This window comes from Setaria viridis, chromosome 2 (genome assembly GCF_005286985.2).
Source record: "Setaria viridis chromosome 2, Setaria_viridis_v4.0, whole genome shotgun sequence".
Classification (NCBI taxonomy): domain Eukaryota; kingdom Viridiplantae; phylum Streptophyta; class Magnoliopsida; order Poales; family Poaceae; genus Setaria; species Setaria viridis.
Genome location: NC_048264.2, coordinates 30,482,988 through 30,505,140, shown reverse-complemented (window position 1 = coordinate 30,505,140; position 22,153 = coordinate 30,482,988). Strand labels below are relative to the sequence as shown.

Sequence of the window (22,153 nt, the reverse complement as noted above, 5' to 3'; positions counted from 1 at the left end):
GAAGCACGAGGGGAGAAGCCAGCTAAGAGATGGGGAAGGGAGCCTCGCCGCTGCCTTCAAGAGAGCATGGCATTGTTGGTGTCGCATCTCGTGGTGGTGGTGTGCATTCCCGATTATGCAACCAATAAGCTTGAGACGCGCGGCTATCCGAGCTCTCTACCGCCTGACATGTCATTGCAGGGGTACGATGTGCATACTATCTCTTCTCTTCTCTACTCCTATATAAATCCGTCGTATTACCCCCACCCCATGGTCGTCCCTCTGATGCTTTCTAGCCCTCGGATCGGCGTCCGACTCTCTACATTGTCCGCTCCACCCCACCGTCCCACCTCCCCCGTTTTTTTTCCCGGCCGCGCCGCCTCTCACCCCCTTTTTTCGTAATCCCCTCCCCTCCCCGCCCCTCGTGGGCTCTGTGCGGCGGCGGCGCCCGGCCTTCGACGCCGGCGGCCCCCTCCCACTCCAGCGACGCTCCTCTACACGAGCATCCGTGATCCTCTTCCTCCCCCTTCGAACCCACTCCTCCCTGGCCGACGCAAGCAGAAGGCTCTGACACTGCGACTAGTGGCTGCTAGCTCCTCTCCCGGGCTTCATCGCTAGTGCAGGACGGCCCCTCTACACGAGCATCCGGTCCTCTTTCTTCCCCCCTTCGGACCCGCTCCTCCCTAGTCGGCATAAGCAGAAGACTCCGACAGCGTGACTGGTGGCTGCTGGCTCCAACTTGTGCATTTATTCCATTGGAGCAAACTGTCCACCACAATCACTTATTCACTTATGATATTTTCTTGTTGTAGGTTTATTTATGTTCCAACGCCACATACAACGGAGGTTATAACTGATGTTCTTCATGAAGTTCTCCTACATTGGCATATTGAGAGGAATCTGTCCATTATAACTCTTGACAATTGTAGTGTCAATGACAACCTCATGAAGAATATGATTGGCACTGATGGTGATGGCCTTGCAAAGAACAAGGCCGCTATGGAAGGTAAGTTACCACTCCTCTCTTATATGTTGAAGGGCAAATTAATTCATATACGTTGTGTTGCACATATTTTAAATCTGATTGTGAAAGATGGAATGAGTGTCATGGAGAATGGAATTGATAAAGTGCGTGATAGTGTTGCATACTGGTCGGCCACTCCTAAAAGACATGAGAAGTTTGAGAAAATGGCAGCACAAATGAAAGGAAAATATGAAAAAAGAATTGCTCTTGATTGTAAAACTAGATGGAACTCAACTTATATCATGCTTAGCACCGCACTACTTTACCAAGATGTTTTTGAGCGTCTTGCTTCTCGTGCTCCATGTGTTCCATCTGAAGATGAGATGATTGGAAGTTTGCTAGAGAGCTTTGTGACAGGTTAAAGATGTTCTATAATGTAACTGAGCTACTGTCAGGCACTAGATATGTCACAGCCAACCTTTTCTTCCCCAAAATATGCAATATTTTTTTTTTGCAATTAGGAAGTGGCAAAGCAGTGATACTCCTAAGGTAGAAGCAATGTCTATTAAAATGAAAGAAAAATTCAACAAGAATTTCTATCTCTGAAATAATTTTGTGAATACTATATCGATGTAGGTTCTCAGTCCACTTTTGTTGGTGCTTTGATGACTTGTCTTGACGAAAAAGATGAAGAAATTGTATTGTTGTTTGCTTCTATTTTCAACTTATGAATTTACACTGCTGTTGGCGCTCAAAATTGACCGATGATCTTCAGCGTCGGACACACGACTCGGGAGAATCTGCTTAACTCCTGTTCGGATTATTGCCCTGGTGCGGTTCACGCAGCGTGCCAGTCAATCTGACCTGTTGATTGACAAGGAAAGAAAAGTATTAAATTCCAGGGGTTTCGATCAGCTAAAGTTCCGATCTGTCTCGAAAAGCGTATCAGCGAATCAGCCGATTTATTGTAGAGATGATCAGCTATAGAGCAGCCGATGATCACGTAGCGATTGCAAAGAAATTGCTAGAGCAAATTTAAACAACACTACAAATGCAACACTTGAAACAGATCTAATCGGCTATATGGCGATAAATAAGAATAACAACAGCGATGAAGCCGACAATTCGAATGTCAAGCTGGATAACTGGTGATAAAACTAGAGCAATAGATAAAACCTATAATTCTAGTTAATATCGATAACTGGTGAATAAATCTAAATAAAACAACAGCGATGCGCCCGAGGTTAAAGCTTAGATATTACTCGATAAACGAAACTTACAAATCGGCCGGAGATTGTGTCGATGCAGCCCTGCCAATTCGTATGAACTCGTGAAAAGAAAAGATTTTTGGCGAAGTCACCAACTTGAAAGTAAAGTACGAGGAATAAGTAGATTTGTTGTATTGATTGATGCATCCTTTTACAAACCTCAAGAGGTGACTATTTATAGCCTGTTACAACTGATTTCCTAACCGACTAGGATCTATCTCTAATTTAAAATAACAATAAACATTTACAAACACAACTCATATCGGAGTTAGTTATCATATCCCACGGGCCAACCTTCTTCTTTAGCTAATCTTTTCTCCGGCCCATTCTAGGCCCATACTGGCCAAGCCGCTCCAGCTTCCAATTGGCCAATCCTTGCTGACTCCTTTTGCCAATCGGCCGAAACACTGTAGCTCTAATCGGCCGATTCCCAACTGTAGCTTTTAGCTTGCCGCATCGGCCGATCTTTTCCTTCCTTGACGCCGATTCAAAACACGTGTCAAAATCCGGAATCAACAACTATGTTCAACATTTTAGTAATGAGCTATTCTCTCTATTTTTATTTCACAGGATGAAGATGATTCCACAATAATGGATGAATGATGAACTGATCAAGTGAAGTTTAATTCCCCAAGTTAGCGTCGCTGTATTGCTATCTCTAAAATAGTTTCAGTAAAATTGTTGCTATGATCTGTGAAATTGTCCATGAACTTGTAATTTCGGTGAAATTGTTTCTGTGAACTTGTCCCTAAAATTGTTGCTGTATTGTCCCTGAACTTGGTGTTTAAGACCTGTATTGTTACTGTACTGCGCCTGGTATTGTTGCTGTACTGTTGCTGAAATTGTTAGTGAAATTGTTGCTGTATTGTACTGTTACTGTATTGTTTAAGACTGTATTGTACTGTTCATGTTCGGGTTTCGATTAATCCATCGGGTTTCGGGTACCCGCGGGTTTCGGTTTCGGGGATGGATTTTCACCTGAATCAGTTTTCGGGTCGGATTCAGGTTTTAGGTTCGGTTTCGGTTTCGGGTGCCTAGGCACTCCATCCGATCCGAACCCGCCCCGTTGCCATCCTTACTGCCACTGCATCCCCTCAAGGTGATTTTTTTTCATCCCTTGAGATGCATATTGATTTATGATGTCGGATGGACTATAGTTCATACCAACTGGCCACTTTGTTTATTACTTCAAATATATGCATATTCATTCATGTTGTTAGATGGACTACAGTTCATACACTAACGAATGTGATACATGTTCATCAATGTTGTCAAATGAACTACACATCGTCAACGATGATGTGTAGCACTCTTTAGTTTGTTTAAGGTGATGTCAGTGATTTAACCAGAGTTTATGAATAATAAATTTCTGAGATGTGATGCAGAGCAATATAAACATGACTGCATGCTAACCATACAGAGTAGTGCTTGATAATTTAGGGTAAAGTACCTTTCTAAGTAAAGTGCTTCATAGTTCAGGGTTTAGGCTTCGGTAAAGAACTTGATAACCCAGACTAACATGTCCTGTTATTTTCCAACAGTTGCCGTGAGTTTTTAGAATTGTGGTTCTTTCAGTTGGTGTGGGTTTTCAGAATTGTGGTACTTTCCTATGCTCCAGATAGTATGGACTTCTAAATCTGCATTTTTAAGGCCTTGTTAATATGTATTTGTGCAGAGATTTCTATGCTTCTAAATATTATAGAAGTGTCCAGTCATATATATAAGTGGAATGGCTCTATTCATGTCTGAATATACCATGATGGTTACATATAGTCAAATATATCTTGCATGTTCATAAACAAATCTTTTTTGCATGTGAAGATTGATTTTGTAGCATAGAAAATGTCATGGTCCTTTTTGTTTGTTTCTGCGGGTGAAGGTGATTGGCCTTTACTGAACAGGTGGGACAATGATTAGTTTATTATAACACATGACCCAATCTAAGAATGCATATGTATAGACTGCAGCATTCTATACTTCTATCCATTAGATCACTGTGTCAAGGGGGTTCTCACAGTTCTTTGAATGCAACAGTCCCTTGTGTGGTTTTAGAAGGAGCAAATATTGATTTTACCTTGCAGGACACCATGTTCAATAATACTTGAGTTCAATACCATCTGCAAGGATGGAATGGGCAGCCTGGAATCAAACTCACATTTTTGGTAAGCTCTAATAGATTCAGATGTTTTTTGGCCAAAAATACGCTGATTTTTTTTTGTAATGCATATTAAGTGTTGCTAAGAGACCCGGTGATGTATCAAGTTTGGCTTACTCGGATGACATGTTAATAGAATTGCAATGCTGGCACATAAACAAATATAAATATTTTTTCACATGTGTTTTTGGGCTTCTCTTGAATATGTCTGCACATATATGGTTACAAGTAGGAGTGCATTGATGTGATTTAGATAAAAGAGTTGCAGCTTCAATACATTGCTATGCCTGATTCTTGCTAAGCACGTATGTCTGAACGTAAAGTTTGCCACAAATTTCAGAAAAGAACCCACACAGATTTACGATGTGGACCAGCATATATTGGTTGGGGACTGATTATCACCCTGTCTCATTGGATGATGGCATGCCCAACAATGATTTTTGATCAGTGACAATAGGCTGCATTCTTGATAAGATTAATGTTGCTGGAAATGCAAGAGGTTTGTCAGACTAACATGAGTTGAGTTTGATAATTATTCATATTTTCAGACTAACAGAGTTTGTGAGATCAAAGGCATCAATGATTAACAATGGCAGGGTTAAGTGCTTTCAAGCATCCCTGAATGGAGTCAATCAGATCTACTCATTGTTGGCTGCACAAAATAAGGTAATTGATCTTCTAAGTATACTTTATGGACGGGTTCGTGATTTAGGAAAATAATGCTCATGATTGAATATAGCACGGTGAATTGTGTCATTGTGTTTTCTTTATTTTTCAAGCACATGGCATCATCATATCATTAAAAAATATCCATCGAAGAGGAAATGGATAGATGAGTTTATAGAACATAGAGAGGAGCCATTGACAAAATCATGATGTGCTTCTTGTTTGAACTTTTGTGAGGTTTCGCATGATTTTTTTTAAAATCATTCATATCAATTCAAAATTTTTCTTAAAAAATCATTCATATCAGTTCAAAATTAAAGGAAGTTATTTGGGTAATGATGTACCTGAATATTGATTATGATCCCTGGAAGTTATAGGCATATTCAAATGAAGCCGAGCCATGCTTATTAACCCATTGTGGACTTATAACTGGTTAGTTCCTTTTGTTAGGAAAATGATACACCTTTTTAGGATAAAGGGCCAGCAAAAGGATGATGCAGCAACTGCAAATGGAATGCCTGCTGCTAAGAAGCTGAGTTCAGAGAGTTACAATAATAGGCCAATTACATTATCCTACCATTCAACTGAAGTTTTTATGGCTATCTTGGGAAGATTGGATATGCAAACCAAATTCTGTTTTTTTATGCCACTTAGTTTGTTTGGTGAAATTTGTATCAGGTAGAATTTTTTGGACTTCCTATTGCTCAAGTGCAACCCAGTGTCATTCAACATGGAGAAGCATGAGATTGCCATGTCCAAGTGGTCAGGAGCAATAACTTGAGTTGCCAAGGTACAAATTTTACTGTTTGCAATTTCTATTTCTAGATATTTGTCAGCTAATGGTTCGGTGGATTGGATTAGAAATTCTAACAATTTTGGGCGTTATCAGGTTAGAAAGGGATTCTTGACAGACAACAAGTCTCAAAAGCTTGCAATGTAGCACTGGTTCAAAACTGATGAGCATCAGTTAAGCTATATTTCAGATGTTGAGACTTTATATTGAATTTCGATGAGGCAAGGATAATGTTTGATTCTATCACTGCAAAAGATGTTATCAAGTTAGGAAGGGATTCTCCAATTAATGGTTTCATTCTGTCCTAACCCTAAACCCTAATCTAGATATACAATATATGTGTATGAGATGCTAGCTGCAGAAACCGTTTGTTTGTTTTTGGTTTCTAGCCATGTCAGATGCAAAAATAGTTTATTCAGCTGCCTGTTAAGGGCAGCGTAGTAGCACATGTCTTAGGGTCATATGAAAACAAGTGATGTTCTTTGTGACATATTGTTTCCAGGTTTTTCAAAAAAAAAATGTATATACCAAGCTGCAAGGATTGGAAAATGATGACCGTCAAACATGATAAATTGCTTTGGACATCAGTATTTTTGTAGTTAATATTTGGTGAATTTATGGGACAGATGTGATCTATATAAATTTTGCATTCTAAATATTTAAGTTATTAGAGCCTGCCCTTGTCTCCATATCAGGGATCCTGGCCATTGCCCTTACTACCGTCGGCAGGGTGGCAATGGAGGAGACCTATGCCATGCTGCAGTAGGGCACGCAAGTTGGTATTGGCCCATACCATTGAGGCAAGCTTGACATCAGGGTCGATCCAGATGAGAGCTCGCTCCTAGGTGGTGTTGAACTGGTGTTGTGTCGACAGTTGCCCAAGTGCTCAGGAACTGGTGTTGTGCCCAAGTCGGCTGATGCGAGATACAGATGAGAGCTCGCTCCTAAACCCTGAGCAGACAAGATAGGTCAAAGAGATATGCTGACATATGTGCTCCGAGCTGCACATTAATGTTTTTTTAATGTAAGTGGCAGGAGCTCTGCCTTTCAATACCTGGAGCTTTCTTTTGTTATGTTGATTGGTTTCCGGAGCTTTCTTTTGTTATGTTGATTGGTTTCCTGGAGCACTTGTGATAGTCGGGGCAGCCGGGCTGGATATGCTCCGAGCTGTGCATGTCGTCGCAAATTAACTGTGGTTTCATTTTGCATAGTTCTTGTTAGCAGCAAGTGTATGCTGATTTCGGAATAATGTGTGGTTGCTTGGGGTGATGGCGTGATGCTATTTAGTGCTGGTGTGAGCTCCAGGCAAAAAAGCAAATCGTAATAAACTCAAAAACCTTTGTCTTGTCGTGTAATACAAATGGACTGGGGTGTTTTTCTCTAAAACTCAAACAATTATTTTTGTTTAATTATACGCCCGAAGTACTACTATGATTGCAATTGGAGCAGATGGGTGGCTCAAAAATTTCCCTTTTCACACCTAAGAAGCCCTAGATAAAAAGGAACCTAAGAAGCCCTAGATAAAAAGGAAGAAGTCCATTTTTGACCATCCAACTATCGCCTCAGTTTGGTTTTGATCATTGAACCGCAAAACCAGGAATGTTTCATCACCCAACTCTTCAAACCGTTCATATTTGGCCATCAGGTGGTTTTGGTGGGTGGTTTTGCTAACGTGGACGCCACATTATGGTAGGGCCACTTGTTAACCCTCCTCTCTCTTTCTTTTCTCCTCTCCCACTCCTCTCTCTTTCTTCTCTCCCCTCTCCTCCGCTGACATCCGCCAGCTCCCATGCCGGCCGCCCCTGCGCAAGCCTCCACCGCGCCGGCCTTCAGCAGACCTCGTGAACCCATGCCCCCCATGGCACCTCCTACCTCCTTGCCTCCCTAGTGCATGGTGGTAGGTGGCAGCAGGAGCACTTTGCTGCTGCCGCCGTAGTAGCCCACCGCGCCGCCGCCGTAGCCACAATAGCTCTCCTCCGCTGCCGTCGTCGTAGCCCTCCGTTGTCGGAGTTCCTCGAAATCAAGGCGCTCGTTGGCCTCAGCTCGCTCTCCATGTCCAGCCGATCAGCGTCAGTGCCTTCGCGACCATCTCCCTACCCACATTCACACGCGCCTGCCTTCAAAACTACGGCGGCCCCATCTTCTTCCTCCCTTCCTCCATTTTCTCCACCGAACAAAGCTCTGGCTACCAGCCAATTTCGTCGCTGGTGCTCCTAGAAAACCAAATTGCCTTGAGGGATATAGGTACCCCATGGGTCCTTACCGCCCAAAATATTAGCCGGCCCTGACAAGTGGGCCCGCTCGACCAGGGCATGCGGGCTGAGGACATGAAGATACTTGGAGTACACGTCAAGGCAACAAGACAGTACAAATCTGCTCGAATATTGTGGAACGCGTATTTTAGTCTGACTCAGGTTACTTTCCATGTAACTGCCGAGTAGATTAGATTCAAAACGACTTGTAACTCTTGGTCATCAGCCTATATAAGGAGGCCAAGGGTACCCCCGAGGGCATCCGATCGACTCTTAAGCAATACAAAGTCACCAAGCATACAGGACGTAGGGTATTACTCTTCGGAGGTCCGAACCTATTTAAAACCCTCGTGTCCCCTTTGTGTTCTTGTGATCACCTTCGAGTTCTTGGTTTCGCAATCACCCTCACCTACAAATCAACCACTTGGGTAACCTCCAAGTGGACTGCCAAGCTCACAAATCCGACACGCCTCAACCAGAAGCGCATCCACCTCCTGTTTGACCTCCCCAACATCTCCTTGCTGCATGCCAGCCACCACCACGTTGGGGATTTGGAATCCCCTTGCCGCGTTCGGGGGTGAAGCCACGACCGCAGGCACCAGCACGGGGCCAGGATAGGGGAGACACGAGGGATGATGGCGGCTGGTGCAGGGGAGGCGTAGGGGATGGCCGGTGCAGGAGAGAGAGGAGGGTTGACAAGTGGGCTTCGTCACCACGTGGCGTCCACGTCAGCAAAACCATCCACCAAAACCACCGATGGCCAAATATGAACCGTTTTAATAGTTGGGTGGCTAAAGGTTCCTGGTTTTGCAGTTTGATGGTCAAAAGCAAACTGAGACGATAGTTGGATGGTTAAAAATGGACTTGTTCCGGATAAAAAAGACTTCAAAATTTAGCATGAATTTTTTTTCGAACAAGTCTTTTAAGAGTTTTGTTGCTCAAGTTGGTTTGGTGAGTTATGAGTACATTTATATTCCATATGATTGATACTATCATTAGGGATAGATGTTTAATGCTAATGATTTCTCTTTGTATAAGTTAATTTCATAGTTGTTTATATATAACTGTTTATATCAAGTTGGTGTTATTTTATTTGATTTATGATATAAGCCCGTGGCAACACACGGGCACGATCCTAGTATTATGATCAAATATAACACATTCAAGTAGTGCACCTAGAGATTGGGTTAGCCGTGGTTGCAATAGTCAACAAAGTATGGGCACTTTCAAGGTGAAAAAAAAGAAGAGAGTTTCTTGATTTCCTCCACCTTAGGTTGTGGCTTTGATTTCATGAGATGATCTCTTTCTTTTAAAAAAAGGAAAATAAAATTAAGAAAAGAGGATGGATTGTAATATATATCTCCCCATTGTAGTCTTGTAAACTCTGTATTTTTATTATGTAACCTACATCCGTTCAACATATTTTATATGTAAAGAATACTACAGGCAGAGTTTACCCTTAGGTGGATTTATTGTAACAGAAAAATAGGGCTAAATTAGGATTCATCTAAATCTTGGATAGGCCTTGTTGGCTGTTCCAGATCCTATGGTCCACAGTTTGGGTAGACATTCAAGCTGGGAAATTAGGTGTCATGATCCAAATTTTGTTGGAAACCTGATGGGGCCGTGTCATAATTTGCAACCCAAAACCCAACCGGAGCTCCTTTGGATCTTACTTTATATATAATGCTTTAGGATTTCTTTTATCTTAGTGTAATACCCAATTTCATCCCGCAACTTGTCAGAAGCTCAATTTCGTCCTTCACCTTTCAAATTAAACTAGGTGATCGAGTACCTAGTTTGTTGGTAGGGTCCATCAGTCCCTGGTCCTATGTGCCTTTCGTACAGGCATGCTATGTCACATGTCCACGTATGCACGTAGTTGTCTCTTTTGATCCATGCTGCTCGCGTGCAAGGGTTAATTGCTTTTGCCTCAGCGAACTACATTACAGGTGAGCCACGTCACATTTGTGCCATTGACACCGCTTTGCCCTTAAACCACAACATTGACCTTCCCCCCTTCCCATTTATCCACTCGTCCTTTGATAACTATCATCATCCATAAAAACTATGGTCAACACCCTAACCTTCCTATAAGTTTAAATTTTTTGTAAAGTCAAATTTAAGTTTCCAAATTAAAAGTTTTGCTCATCAATTTCATATTTTAAACCACCTCAATCGATTCCAAGGTTTTAGAAGTGAACTATTTCAGAACCAATTTAAAAGTGTCAAAATCATGCTACTCATTAGGAAGAAAAAGGAAGGATGTTAAATCCCCATGATTCCTAATCAACATATGGGCACGATAGGCCCAATTGGATACATTACACATGGTCCCATCACAAACAAATTGATTCGGAAGCATCACTAATACATTCACTATTATTATTCAGATACTATTGTTCACACATCATAATGCATGAAACTTTATTTCTTGTTGCCGCTATAACATAGACAGCTAACTAGCTATAGTGCTTTAGTTGCGAACACCACGAGCATCCTTGTTGCCGCATGTACTGTCTTGGCTCCATGAGTGGTAAATGCCGCACATTGATGGTAGGTGTTGTGCTACCATCCGTATAGCCAACTCACCTTCAGAAGCTTGCTGAGACCCACATAACTCACATGAATGTTGTTGTTGTTGTTGTTTCTCCTGCTGTTGTTGTTGGTGGGTTATGGACTGAACTATGTTGCAGATCGCTTGGTGGAGGTACTGTGGTTCGATTTGTCTAAGCTCATGGCAACAATGCTGTTGTAGCACCTGACAGTTGCTCGGTTGTAGCAAACGTGATTGGAGGAAAGGCATTGCTAGCGGGTTACATTGCTGCCTCAGGAATTCACGACAATTGTTTAAATTTTGGTTACTAATATATGTGTTGTAGCCACACCTTTTTATCTGCTGCTTCTTATTATCTTGCTGACCTGGTTGTTGCTCAAAACCCTGTTGACACAACTGTTGTTGTTGCTGTTGCGGTTGCTGCTCAAGGTAGTGCCTCGACTGATGGTTTGGCTGCTTGTGTTGACGTTGCAGTGGCACTTCATGCTCATGGATTTGATATTGTTGGTGATGTTGTTGCTGTGGTTGCTCATGATTTTGTTGTTGGGGTTGCTGCTGCACATGAACATACTGTTGTTGGTGATGTTGTTGTTGCATATGGACCTGGTGATGGTGTTGTTGCTGGTGGTGATGATGTTGTTGTGGCTGGTGCTTCTCATGGTCTTGCTGATGACCACAGGTGCAAGCACCCATTTGCATGGAGGCAACACTTGCAATGAGTGCCATGAGAGCAAGGACCACAAGCATATCCTTCATGGTTTAATGGATTGTGGTGGTCGATGTTGTGGCTTTGTTTTGGTGTCTATGAGGATATTGATGGCAATAACGAAAGGATATTGAAGGTGGTGCTGGGTGAAAAAAAATGCATATGAGGGTTACTTATAGCTTTGATTGCATAATTTCTTGCCTTTAAGGATCCTAATGCTTGCACGATATTGCTTTTGATAAATCTTTTTTGGGTAGTGTGACTCATCACTCACTTTACATATGCATTCATTTTGTGCATTGTGCAACTAATTTTGTTGTTTTGTGTAGGATTAGGTAGCTTGATGTGTCTTCACTTTACATGTCGAATATTATTGTCCTTTTCCTACTTTTCTTAAAAATAATCATGTAATGTTTGTGAGTTGTTAGTAATGTTGCATGAGTTGTTAAATTGGATCAACATAAATCTTGGCATGACTCACTAATTCATTGTACATGCAATGGCATAGAACTCAGATGACTCCACTTTCACGTAACTGCTAGAGCTTAGATGAATTCATTTTATATGTCAAAGGTCATTTTATGTTCCTTACTTTTCATGACCAAAATCTATAAATAATCTGATGGGTTCATATGCAACTTGTAAGCAACTGGTAGGAATAATTCATTGAACTTCCAGCTAAAATAAACAAATAATAGAAGTCTAAACCTTGTAACTTGATTAATTGGTTTCAAGGAGTTGGTGAATGGTGATGCCTTGCAAAGGATTAGTGCACCCTTTGTGCTATCTGAACTAATATTGTTTGGTCAAAAACACATCTATTTGGCTACATAGAAGCATTCAATCAAGTATGAAAAATCAATTGACACGCAAATGCTATGGGAATTTTTTTATGTGCCACTTATGAAATTAATATGTTGCACCAAAGAATGATTACTTCTAATTGTGCATATCTAGAATTAATTGATCATCAATTGTAGGTCAGACTAAACAGGTCCATGTCCATAGTCAAACATGGCAATATGTATTTTTTAAGTTGTGGAAATTACCTTATGGGTGGAGTATTACCACTACATTGCTATGATGGAAATGTAACCAATATTGATACTAATCATATTTTTAGTTTATTGAGCTCACATTGCCTTTTTCTCAAGTTTTTTATGAATTCTATCCTTATTAATTCAGTCTGCAACTACTACATTGCCATGATGGAAATGTAACAAATATTGATACTAATCATATTTTTAGTTTATTGAGCTCACATTGCCTTTTTGTCATGTTTTAATGAATTTCATGCAAAATGCTTCTTTTTTTGCGGGATCTTTTTTACTATATCCTTGGATGCACACAAACTTTTGTTTTACTATGTATTTTGTAATTAAACACAAATCTTGTGCACTTGACTGTTAATCAGGACTTGGACATGCATTAATTATCATGATATATCTTAAAACATAGAGAAATATGATATTTTTTGAATGCGTCAACGTCCTACAAATAGGTCCCCAAACTTCACAAAGGTATTGCTTCACTAAACTTTCTAAATTAATCAGATAAGGTAATTTGTGTGCTAACTTGTGTAATCACAATATGTGGACACCACATTTAGTGCCATCATGGCAATGGGTTTACACTGGAGTATTGGTGGGCCAATAGTTTATGATATTCCCATTAAACCCCATGCATGCCAATCAAGTTTGAAATTTATATTCCTACATAACTCATATATTTTAGGCATCTCTTACTCAATTGTTGGGCAATGGCATGACTGCCACAAGGCGGACATGTGGCATTAAGTGGAATGAGAGGTTAGATTTTCAATAGGGCATAACCACAAATGTTTATGGTGGGTTAGCATATCTACCATAAGGTAGCAAGGGAACAATTTAAACCATGTGGGTGGAAACTATAATAAGCTAGTGTGCAGGAAGCTAGGACACTACTACAGAAAAGGATTTCAATAACACCAACTTATGTTACTATACTTCAATAAATGTGTTACTATGGCTCCTAGGAATACATCTTGTTAGTGTTCCCTTATGCGATGTTACTATACTTGATCTATTGGAACAAAAGATATGTGTTCCATTACATTCAAAAAGTGTTACTACTATGTAACACAACTAGTGATCTAGTGGAACATTTGTTAAGTGTTACAACAATTATCTTTAGTAACATATTTTTAGTTCTAGTAACACTTCCACATTATGATGGGAACATAGTTTACAACAAAGGAATATATAGTTTGTAACACATTTTATTTTACCTATTGTAACACATTCAGAATTTTGAAATAAATAATTTTTATACACTGTTATGGCAAATAATGCTGATATGATTCTTTTCAAATAAACACATACACATTCAAACAATCACACAAACCATAATTCTCAATAATCACAAGATGGTACATTGATTGTAGAAAGGAAACCACCATATATTATAAATACATGTGATAGTATATACATAAAAGTATAATTGTATAGGGAAAATATACACAGCAACTAAGGGTACAAATTATTTACTACTGGAAAGGAAATGTCAATATAAGTATGTAGAAATCCTAAAATCCATTGTTTTCTTGACCCATTCTCGAGATTCAGCAATTAATCATTTGAACTTGCATTGAGAAATGTGTCGTTAATATGGATCATTTCAAATTGCATAGAGAAATTATGCTTTTTGTAAAATTATAAATATTCAAAAAAGTAGCTATAGAATACAAGAAAACACAAATAAAAAAAAAGATAAGTTCTACACTAGAGTGCTGATAGCATTAATCATTCGCCACATGAGTTTCAGAGAGGGAAAAGTAGGGTTTATAAATGATATCTAACCAAGTTCTACTTTGCATTCAAACAATTTTAATTTTAGAAACCTACCTTGCAATTTGAAAAGGCTAAAATCTCTCACACTTTTTGACTAACTTTTCTTTCTTCTCCCCGTTGATAGTTCTGTTGTACAAAACATACAAGGAAATGATCAATAATAAGATTGCAATAGATATTTCTCAACACCAAAAAAGAGAAGCATTACTCAAAGAAAAATAATTTGAAATTTTGACTTCTATGAAATTAGTATGCTGTATAAAATTGTTGAGCTAATAACAGAGCTATCAATATTGATTATATGCGTACAGTTGACATTAGAAAAAAGCATATATAGGATACATTGTGGTTCTCACGGCCAATGTAGTTTGCAGAAATTACACCAAACAGTTGAAAAGGTTCAAGTTTTTAGCAAGAGATGGATTTATATGTACTACTCCCTCCATCCCAAATTATAAGTCGCTTTGACTTTTTTGGTACATCCACTTTGCTATGCATCTAGACATATTGTTATATCTATATACATAGCAAAGTGAATGTATCAAAAAAGTCAAAGCGACTTATAATTTGGGATGGAGGGAGTACAACACAAGTAAGATTAGTTGATAATAAAGTCCGACAGAAATATTAGAATTAAAAGAGCATATTCAGAATGTTATCTGAACCTGGAGTTTTAGAAAATGTAAAGCAATTTACATTGGGATCCTCTCTCTCCTGATGCAAGACATATTTATTTCCCACAACAAGATTTACAGACCTCCCTCACTCTGTACATTGGAGGAATCCAAATCTAATCTTACCTCGTGCTTTGTAATTGTCATTACCTTTCCTACTCGTGGCTAACTTGTCATTATTTCCCCTTTGATTGTTTTTCTGTAAAAAACAAAAGTGTATTTAAGATCGAGCATCAAAATACCCCGTGACAATAAAATGGAGCCCCAACAGAGCTATGGGTCATCCACATGGACAATTTACAATGATTCAATTTTCATCTACAAAGTGTATTACATTAAAGAAAAGAGGATAGATCCGCAAGCCCAAATTTCTAATGTACCAACCGTTAGGGCATCGACTCGTCGTAGTTGCACAAACGGAGATCGGAAACGGTGGGGTCGGGGAATGCAGCGGCGAAGGTTTGGCGTGGGTGAGGGCATGCAGGAGACCTCTGACGCCACGCATGGCATGAGAAGATTATCATCTAAAATCTCGAACAACTGAAATCACCAATTAAGTTAATTCTCATCAAGAAAGAGCGAGAGATTGCATACCTCTGGTCTGGGACAGGATCGGACCTTGATCTCCTCCGCAAAGTAGTTGAACCTGCGGGAATTGAAAGTCAGTAGATCCGGAGAATCAGGATCGGATCCATGGGAAGAGGGACAACTGGTACTCACACTTTGAAGGGGAGCTTGGGGATTGATCTCGAGAGTCCTTGGGTCGGAGGGAGCGAGGGGCCGGAGGAGAGATGGAAAAAGTGAACTGCCCGCGGTTTTGCATCGAGAAGACAGGAACAACAAATGCCGTCATCGGTCAAACTTGTTGCGTGGGTGGGTGTTGGGTAGTGGAATTGTTTGTATTTTGGTTTGAGGCGGTGGGAAATATTGGTGGAAAACCAATCGGACAAAAAAAATGTGGGAAACTAACTCGGTCGCAAATTGGATGGAAAATAAAGCTCTAGTTTGGTATGCTTTTCACAATTTGCAAAGTACGATATAACCTATGTATGTATGGATCACGTATGTGCTTATTAAATTTAGATCACTGCATAAACATAATGCTTATTTAGTTTCTTAATTTTTTTACGTACGTATGTGCTTGTAAAATTTGTGAGCATGACAATCCAGATTCAGTCATCCATGTCCCTTTTGTTGTCGTCCCAACCTGATAAATGCTGAGGTCTAAAGCTCGTTCATAGTTCGACTCGGCTCGGCTTGAATTTGCTTGATCAATTTTTTAACAAGCCGAGCAGCTGTTTTTCTCATCTTATTAACAAGCTGGCTCGAGCCAAATGAGCTAGAAAGCTAAAGAGCTAACATATACAGGGAGCCGAGCTATCGAAGTGGAGCCGAGTCATCAAAACGAAGCCGAGTGAGCCAAGGTTCTCCAAGGTGAATTTTAACGTTTAGAACTTTGTAATTACTATTTTTAAATATTTTATATATGTTGAGATGTTAATTCCAAATTTACATCCAACTCGCGAGCCTAACGAGTTGGCTCGAGCTACTAACGAGCCGAGCCGAGCCGAGCTGAGCCAACCTTTTTGCTTGTTTTGTTAATGAATGTTGGGGATCGTCCAAAAACTACACAACCTAGAGCGTTGTCGGTAGGCAAAAACAACTTAATCTCGCAACTTGTTGGTCAAGATACGAAACTCGTTAACCTCGCTGGCTCTGAACTAACAAATAAACTCGCCTAACCTTACATCCTCTTTGCTACTTTAAGATTCCAAAGCTAACAGCTATTGGTTGATAACTAAGCTGCAATCTAAATTACCCTCGAGTGTTCGAAGCTAGTCTTGAACACCAAGCTTTCAACTCTACTTTTTACTCAGAATTGGAACTAGACTGGATGCCACGAGGCTAAGCGTTTCTCCTGGGCCAAGAATGAAGGCACGAGGCTAGGGGTTTTGCCCTACGTGAGGGTGATGGCTTGGTCCAACGCAGAAAAGAAGTCCCGAGGTTAAAAGGAAGATGAAGGCGTGGGGAACGTGACTACATGAAGGTGTAAGAAGCGTGACTACATGAAGGCGTGAGAAACGTGACTACTTGAAGGTGTGAGGAAAATGATCACATAGGAGAGTTCAATTTGTACACGTTACCCCAATGAACTTTATGTACGACATATCCTAAGAATATAGTAGGTGATGAAGGATATTTTCGGGATGTAAAGTGGCTCACGGATCACAGTAAAAGGGGAGCCCTACCCCATTGTATAGGGAGACTCATTGTTTTTGAGAAGTTACAAGTGTTTTCCCATTTCAATTACATCTGTTGCGCTCGAATTCCTTTGAGACCAACAGAGCGCCGACCGTGTTCTTAGCAGCAAAACAACCCACGATACCACCACAAAAGAGAAGATGACCACACCGCTGGAAACCATCAAGGGTGAAAAAGAGCAAGAGAGACAGCTTGTTCCCATCAATCAAGACAATACGAACACCCTAGAAAAATTGAAAAGAATCGAAGCCAATTTAAGAACAATAAGTGAAAAGAAAAGAGCTGAGGCAAAGACCTTGAACCAAGCACAACAAGAAATAAGCACAAGAAATGATATACTTGGGGAGGCAGAAAAAGAATTAGCCTCAGTGCTAAAGCAGCTCGAAACACTAAAAAAAGAAAAGGAGAGAGTCACTCAAGAACTGCAAGCACAACGGCTAGCAGCCAGCAAAATAGCAAAATTAAATGAAGCAAAGAAACAACTAGCAGAATTGCAGGGGGAGTTGGATGAGCTGCAATACTTGCACACCACGCCACCACAACCACCACTTCCGGCACAGCAGCATGTCATGAAGACACACCTATCCCGCATACAAATCCCATCCTCATTGGGCACAATGCCCCAACGATGACAAATACCTATGTAATAGTTGACAAAAACTCTCCATTATCCTTAGGCTTGCAAATAGCTCCGTGGCCTACAACTTACAAGGTGGTCATGTTGCCAAAATTCAATGGGCAAAATGAACCTCGCCAATTCCTAATGAGCTACGAGGCTGCAGTAGCATCTGTTGGAGGAGATGACGTGGTTTTAGCCAAGTCCCTAAAATAGCCTGCGAAGGAGCAACGCTGAACTAGTACTCGCTACTTCCACCACAGTTAGTGTACAGCTAGATAGACCTCAAAACCAAGCTAATACAAAATTTTCAAGGTTTCCATCGGGCAGCTTCAGACCTGAGCGACCTATTACATCCAGAAAGACAAAGAGCCCCTGACCAACTATATCAAAAGATTTGTGCAGTTAAAGTCGCAAACTCCAGATGTGGATGAAAGTGTGGCCATAGCAGCCTGCATTTGAGGGCTAGCACCAGGCCCAACAGCCTCGCATCTAACAAGAGAGAAGCCAAAAACCATGGAAGGTTTGTTCGCCGAGCTGGAAAGGTATTGCAAGTCGAATGAGGATCACAGAAAAAGAGTGATGGAAAGAAACCGCCAAAGGCAAGTTGAAAAACACCAAAATAGGCAAGCCTTGATGTATAACTACGCGCAACATCAGCACCCATACCTAGCTCAACACGTGCTGCTAATCGAGGGTTCTCAATCCTCACAAAAACAAAACCAAAGTCATAATAGGTAGTCTCAACAGCAACAACCACCAAATTAAGGCAATGGGCAGAGGGGCGATTACGCCGGAAGAGGAAGAGGCTGAGGCAGAGGGCCTCCGAGGCCGCATAACCAGAACAATCAACCTCGAATGTTCTACTGCACTTTCCATGGAAAGCAACTAGATCATGCAACCGACTTTTGCCCAGAAACAAAAAAGACCTTCGAAAGAATAGCTAAAGAGAAAAGAACTGCCGTAGCACCCAAAACCATCCACCATACCTCTTTCTGGCCACAACAGCCATACTTCCCAAACACTAACCTCCGAAACTTTCAACCTGCCATGATGTGGCAACATTCGCCACAATTCCAACCCCAAACTTAGCAAGCCTCGCAAGCTGCGAGCTTTACGCCTTCCCAACCTCTACACGAAATACCACTACCCCCACCAAACCTACCTAACCAATTACCTAAAGCTGAGCCTAACAACACACAGAATAACAACCCCAAAATCTTACCCACTTACGGCATGATAATGCCAATATCGGGAGGATCCTCACAACTTGAACACATAGAAACCAGTCCAAACACCCTGCCCACCTACAGCATGACAATGCCAATAGCAGGAGGATCTTCTCTTGAGTTTGAAAACAAAAGACAAAAGAAAAATTACTTCAGGCAAGTAAATACCATCATACCTGATGGACCACCAGCCAAGCTAGAAGGGGTAGATATGCCCATTTCCTTCACAGAAGAGGACTTCAAACTAAAGACAGTCTCGCATAATGATGCGATGGTGATCGAGGCTATCATAGCTGGATGGAAAATTGGAAAAGTTTTAGTCGATAATGGAAGCTCAGCGGACATCATCTTCGCAAATACATTTAGAGAAATGAAAATCGATCCTAATCTATTGGAGCCGACAGAAGTGCCATTGCTTGGCTTTGGAGGAAGGCTAGTTAAGCCTTGGGGAAAATATCACTTCTAGTGTCATTTAGAAACCTAGACAATGCCAGAATAGAGCGTATAACATTCAACGTTGTTGAGATGTACTTCCATACTTCACCATCCTTGGCAGAGGGTTCATCAACAAGTTTGATGCAGCAATAAGGCAATTATTCATGTGCATGAAGATCCCAGCCTTGAAAGGGGTCATCATAGTTTATGGTGATCAACAAACTGCCAGAAATATTGAAAAAGGTACAACCCCAGGCTAGAAAAATGTGCACCATTTAACAAGTCCCGACAAGGCTGAGCAGCAAGAAAAAAAACCATACGTTGAGCCTACGAGGGACAAAGAAAAAGAGAAAGTCAGCGCTGACGGCGAAACAAAGAGAGTACTGCTAGATGATTGCATTCTAGACAGAGCTGTGATAATTGGGGCTAACCTCGAGCTCGAAGAAGAAAAAAACTAATTGAGTTCCTAAATAAAAATAAGGATGTCTTCGCTTGGTCTGCAAGTGACTTGCGATGAGTAGACAGAGAGATAATTGAGCACGAGCTAGAAATAAAAAAAGACATGAAATCAAAAAAACAAAAACTTGAAAAAATATCAGAAGAAAAAGCACAAGCTGTAAAATCAGAGGTCCAAAGATTAATTGATGCAAATGTTATACGCCCAGTCATGTATCCGGAATGGCTGGCAAACACGGTTCTAGTCAAGAAGAAGAACGGTAAATGGAGGATGTGTATAAATTTCACTGATCTAAACAAGGCCTGCCCAAAAGATGACTTTCCATTAGAAAGGGTTGACAAAGTAGTAGACGATGCTGCAAACAGTGAAATGTTGTCACTACTTGACATGTTCTCAGGCTACCACCAAGTTCGAATGAAGAAGGAAGATGAGGAAAAAAACAAGTTTCATAACTCCATTTGGAACTGACTGCTTCGTGAGAATGCTTGAGGGGATCAAGAATGCAGGGCAAACTTTTTCAAGAATGACAGCAATAGTCCTGTGCAAGCAACTCCGAAGAAACATCCTAGCTTATGTGAATGACATTGTTGCAAAAAGTGACAAGTGAGAGAATCACATCCTTGACCTCGTAGAAACTTTTGCCAACTTGAGAGCAGAAAATCTAAAGTTGAATCCAAAAAAATGTGTATTTGGAATCCAGCGAGGCAAGGTTCTGGGATGCCTAGTCTCAACAAAAGGCATCGAGGCTAATCCGAACAAAATCTAAACTCTCGTCGACATGAAAGAGCCAACCTCAGTAAAAGATGTGCAAAAGCTAACAGGGAGAATTGCGGCTCTCAACAGGTTCATCCCAAAAGCTGCTGAATGAAGCTTGCCCTTTTTCCAGGTGCTGCGAAGCTCCAAGAAATTTGAATGGGGGGAGCAACAGAGCAAAGCCTTCGCGCAGCTAAAGGACTACTTAATAAACATGACAAAGCTATGTCCATCCGAACCAAAGTCCCCTTTGCTGCTATACTTGTCAGCCTTGAGCTTAGCAGTCAGCGCCGCCTTGGTCCAAGAAAAAGAGATCGATGGCAAGCTAAAACAAACACCAGTTTATTTCACATCAGAGGCACTATCAGGCTCAAAGCTGTTCTACTCGGAGTTAGAAAAAATTGCCTATGCTATAATCATGGTAGCACGCAAACTGAGGCATTACTTCAAGGGTCACAGAATACTGGTAGTCACCAATCAGCCGCTTCACGATCTCTTCACAAATCGGGAAGCCTCGGGAAGAATAACAAAATGGGCATCAGAGTTATCTGAACATGTCGTGGACTTTGAAAGAAGATGCGTAATCAAATCTCAAGTTATAACGCATTTTATAGTAGATTCGACCTCCCCATGTGCTAGCCAAACTAGGATCAAGATCCCTTGGATCATACATTGTGATGGGGCCTGGTGTGACAAGGGGGCAGGAGTGTCCGCTATCATCACCTCACCATCGGGCGTCAAAATAAGATACGCTGCAAGGCTTGATTTCACAAGTGAATCAAGGTCCACAAACAATACCACCAAATATGAAGCATTGCTCTTGGGGCTAAGAAAAATGAGGACCTTGGGCCAACAAGTGTTTATTGTAAAGACAGACTCGAAAGTAATTCAAGAACATGTTGAAAAAAATAGCGAGGCTAGAGAGCCGGAGCTTGTCAAGTACCTGGTCGTGATAAGAGCGATGGAAAAATACTTCAAGGGATTCACTATACAGCACATCCCGAGGGTAGAGAATGATGAAGCAGATAGGCTAGCAAAAGCAGCAGCACAAAATCAACCTATGCCCCCTGATGTGTTCTACGAAGCCATCTGTACGCCATCAACAAAAGAACCAGCCTCGAGGGTTGTGAATGCAATCACCAGATTTGACTAGAGGGCATTTTGAGCCTCACGATGAAGCTGAGCTAAGTAGAATGAAACAAAGGGTCAGTGGCTATGCAATAGTTGATGGAGAGTTGTACAAATCTGGAATATCGTCTCCCTGGTTAAGGTGCATAACCTAGGAGAATGGAAAAGAATTACTAGCTGAAATCCATAGTGCGTTTTGTGGTTCCCACATTGGAACCAAAGCCTTGGTGGGCAAAGCCATAAGGTAAGGTTTCTATTAGCCAACCGCAATCCTTGATGCTCGAAGCTTGGTACGAAGTTGCGAGGCTTGCCAGAAAACAGCCAATCAGCAAAAAGTGCCTTCACTGCCAGTACAACTCATACCGCCAACTTGGCCACTGCAGAGATGGGGCATGGACTTGGTAGGAATTGCCAACCGCTCAGGGCAACTG

The 22,153-nt window shown here is 41.1% G+C and overlaps 1 protein-coding gene and 1 long non-coding RNA gene across 2 annotated transcripts; both read right to left on the bottom strand.

Annotated features, from left to right (window-relative positions):
• Positions 1 to 10,504: 10,504 nt before the first annotated feature.
• Positions 10,505 to 12,209, bottom strand: LOC117846331 (uncharacterized). The gene has a single exon (XM_034727475.2). It carries the CDS (start codon positions 11,388 to 11,390, stop codon positions 10,554 to 10,556), a length of 837 nt encoding a protein of 278 aa, XP_034583366.1. The 5' UTR covers positions 11,391 to 12,209; the 3' UTR covers positions 10,505 to 10,553.
• A 1,547-nt stretch (positions 12,210 to 13,756) lies between these two features.
• Positions 13,757 to 15,701, bottom strand: LOC117844252 (uncharacterized). The gene is made up of 6 exons (XR_011897498.1): positions 15,563 to 15,701; positions 15,437 to 15,488; positions 15,227 to 15,333; positions 14,969 to 15,041; positions 14,223 to 14,294; positions 13,757 to 13,959 (listed from the first exon to the last, which is right to left on the bottom strand). It is a non-coding gene; the product is annotated as an uncharacterized lncRNA (long non-coding RNA).
• Between the last annotated feature and the right edge of the window lie 6,452 nt (positions 15,702 to 22,153).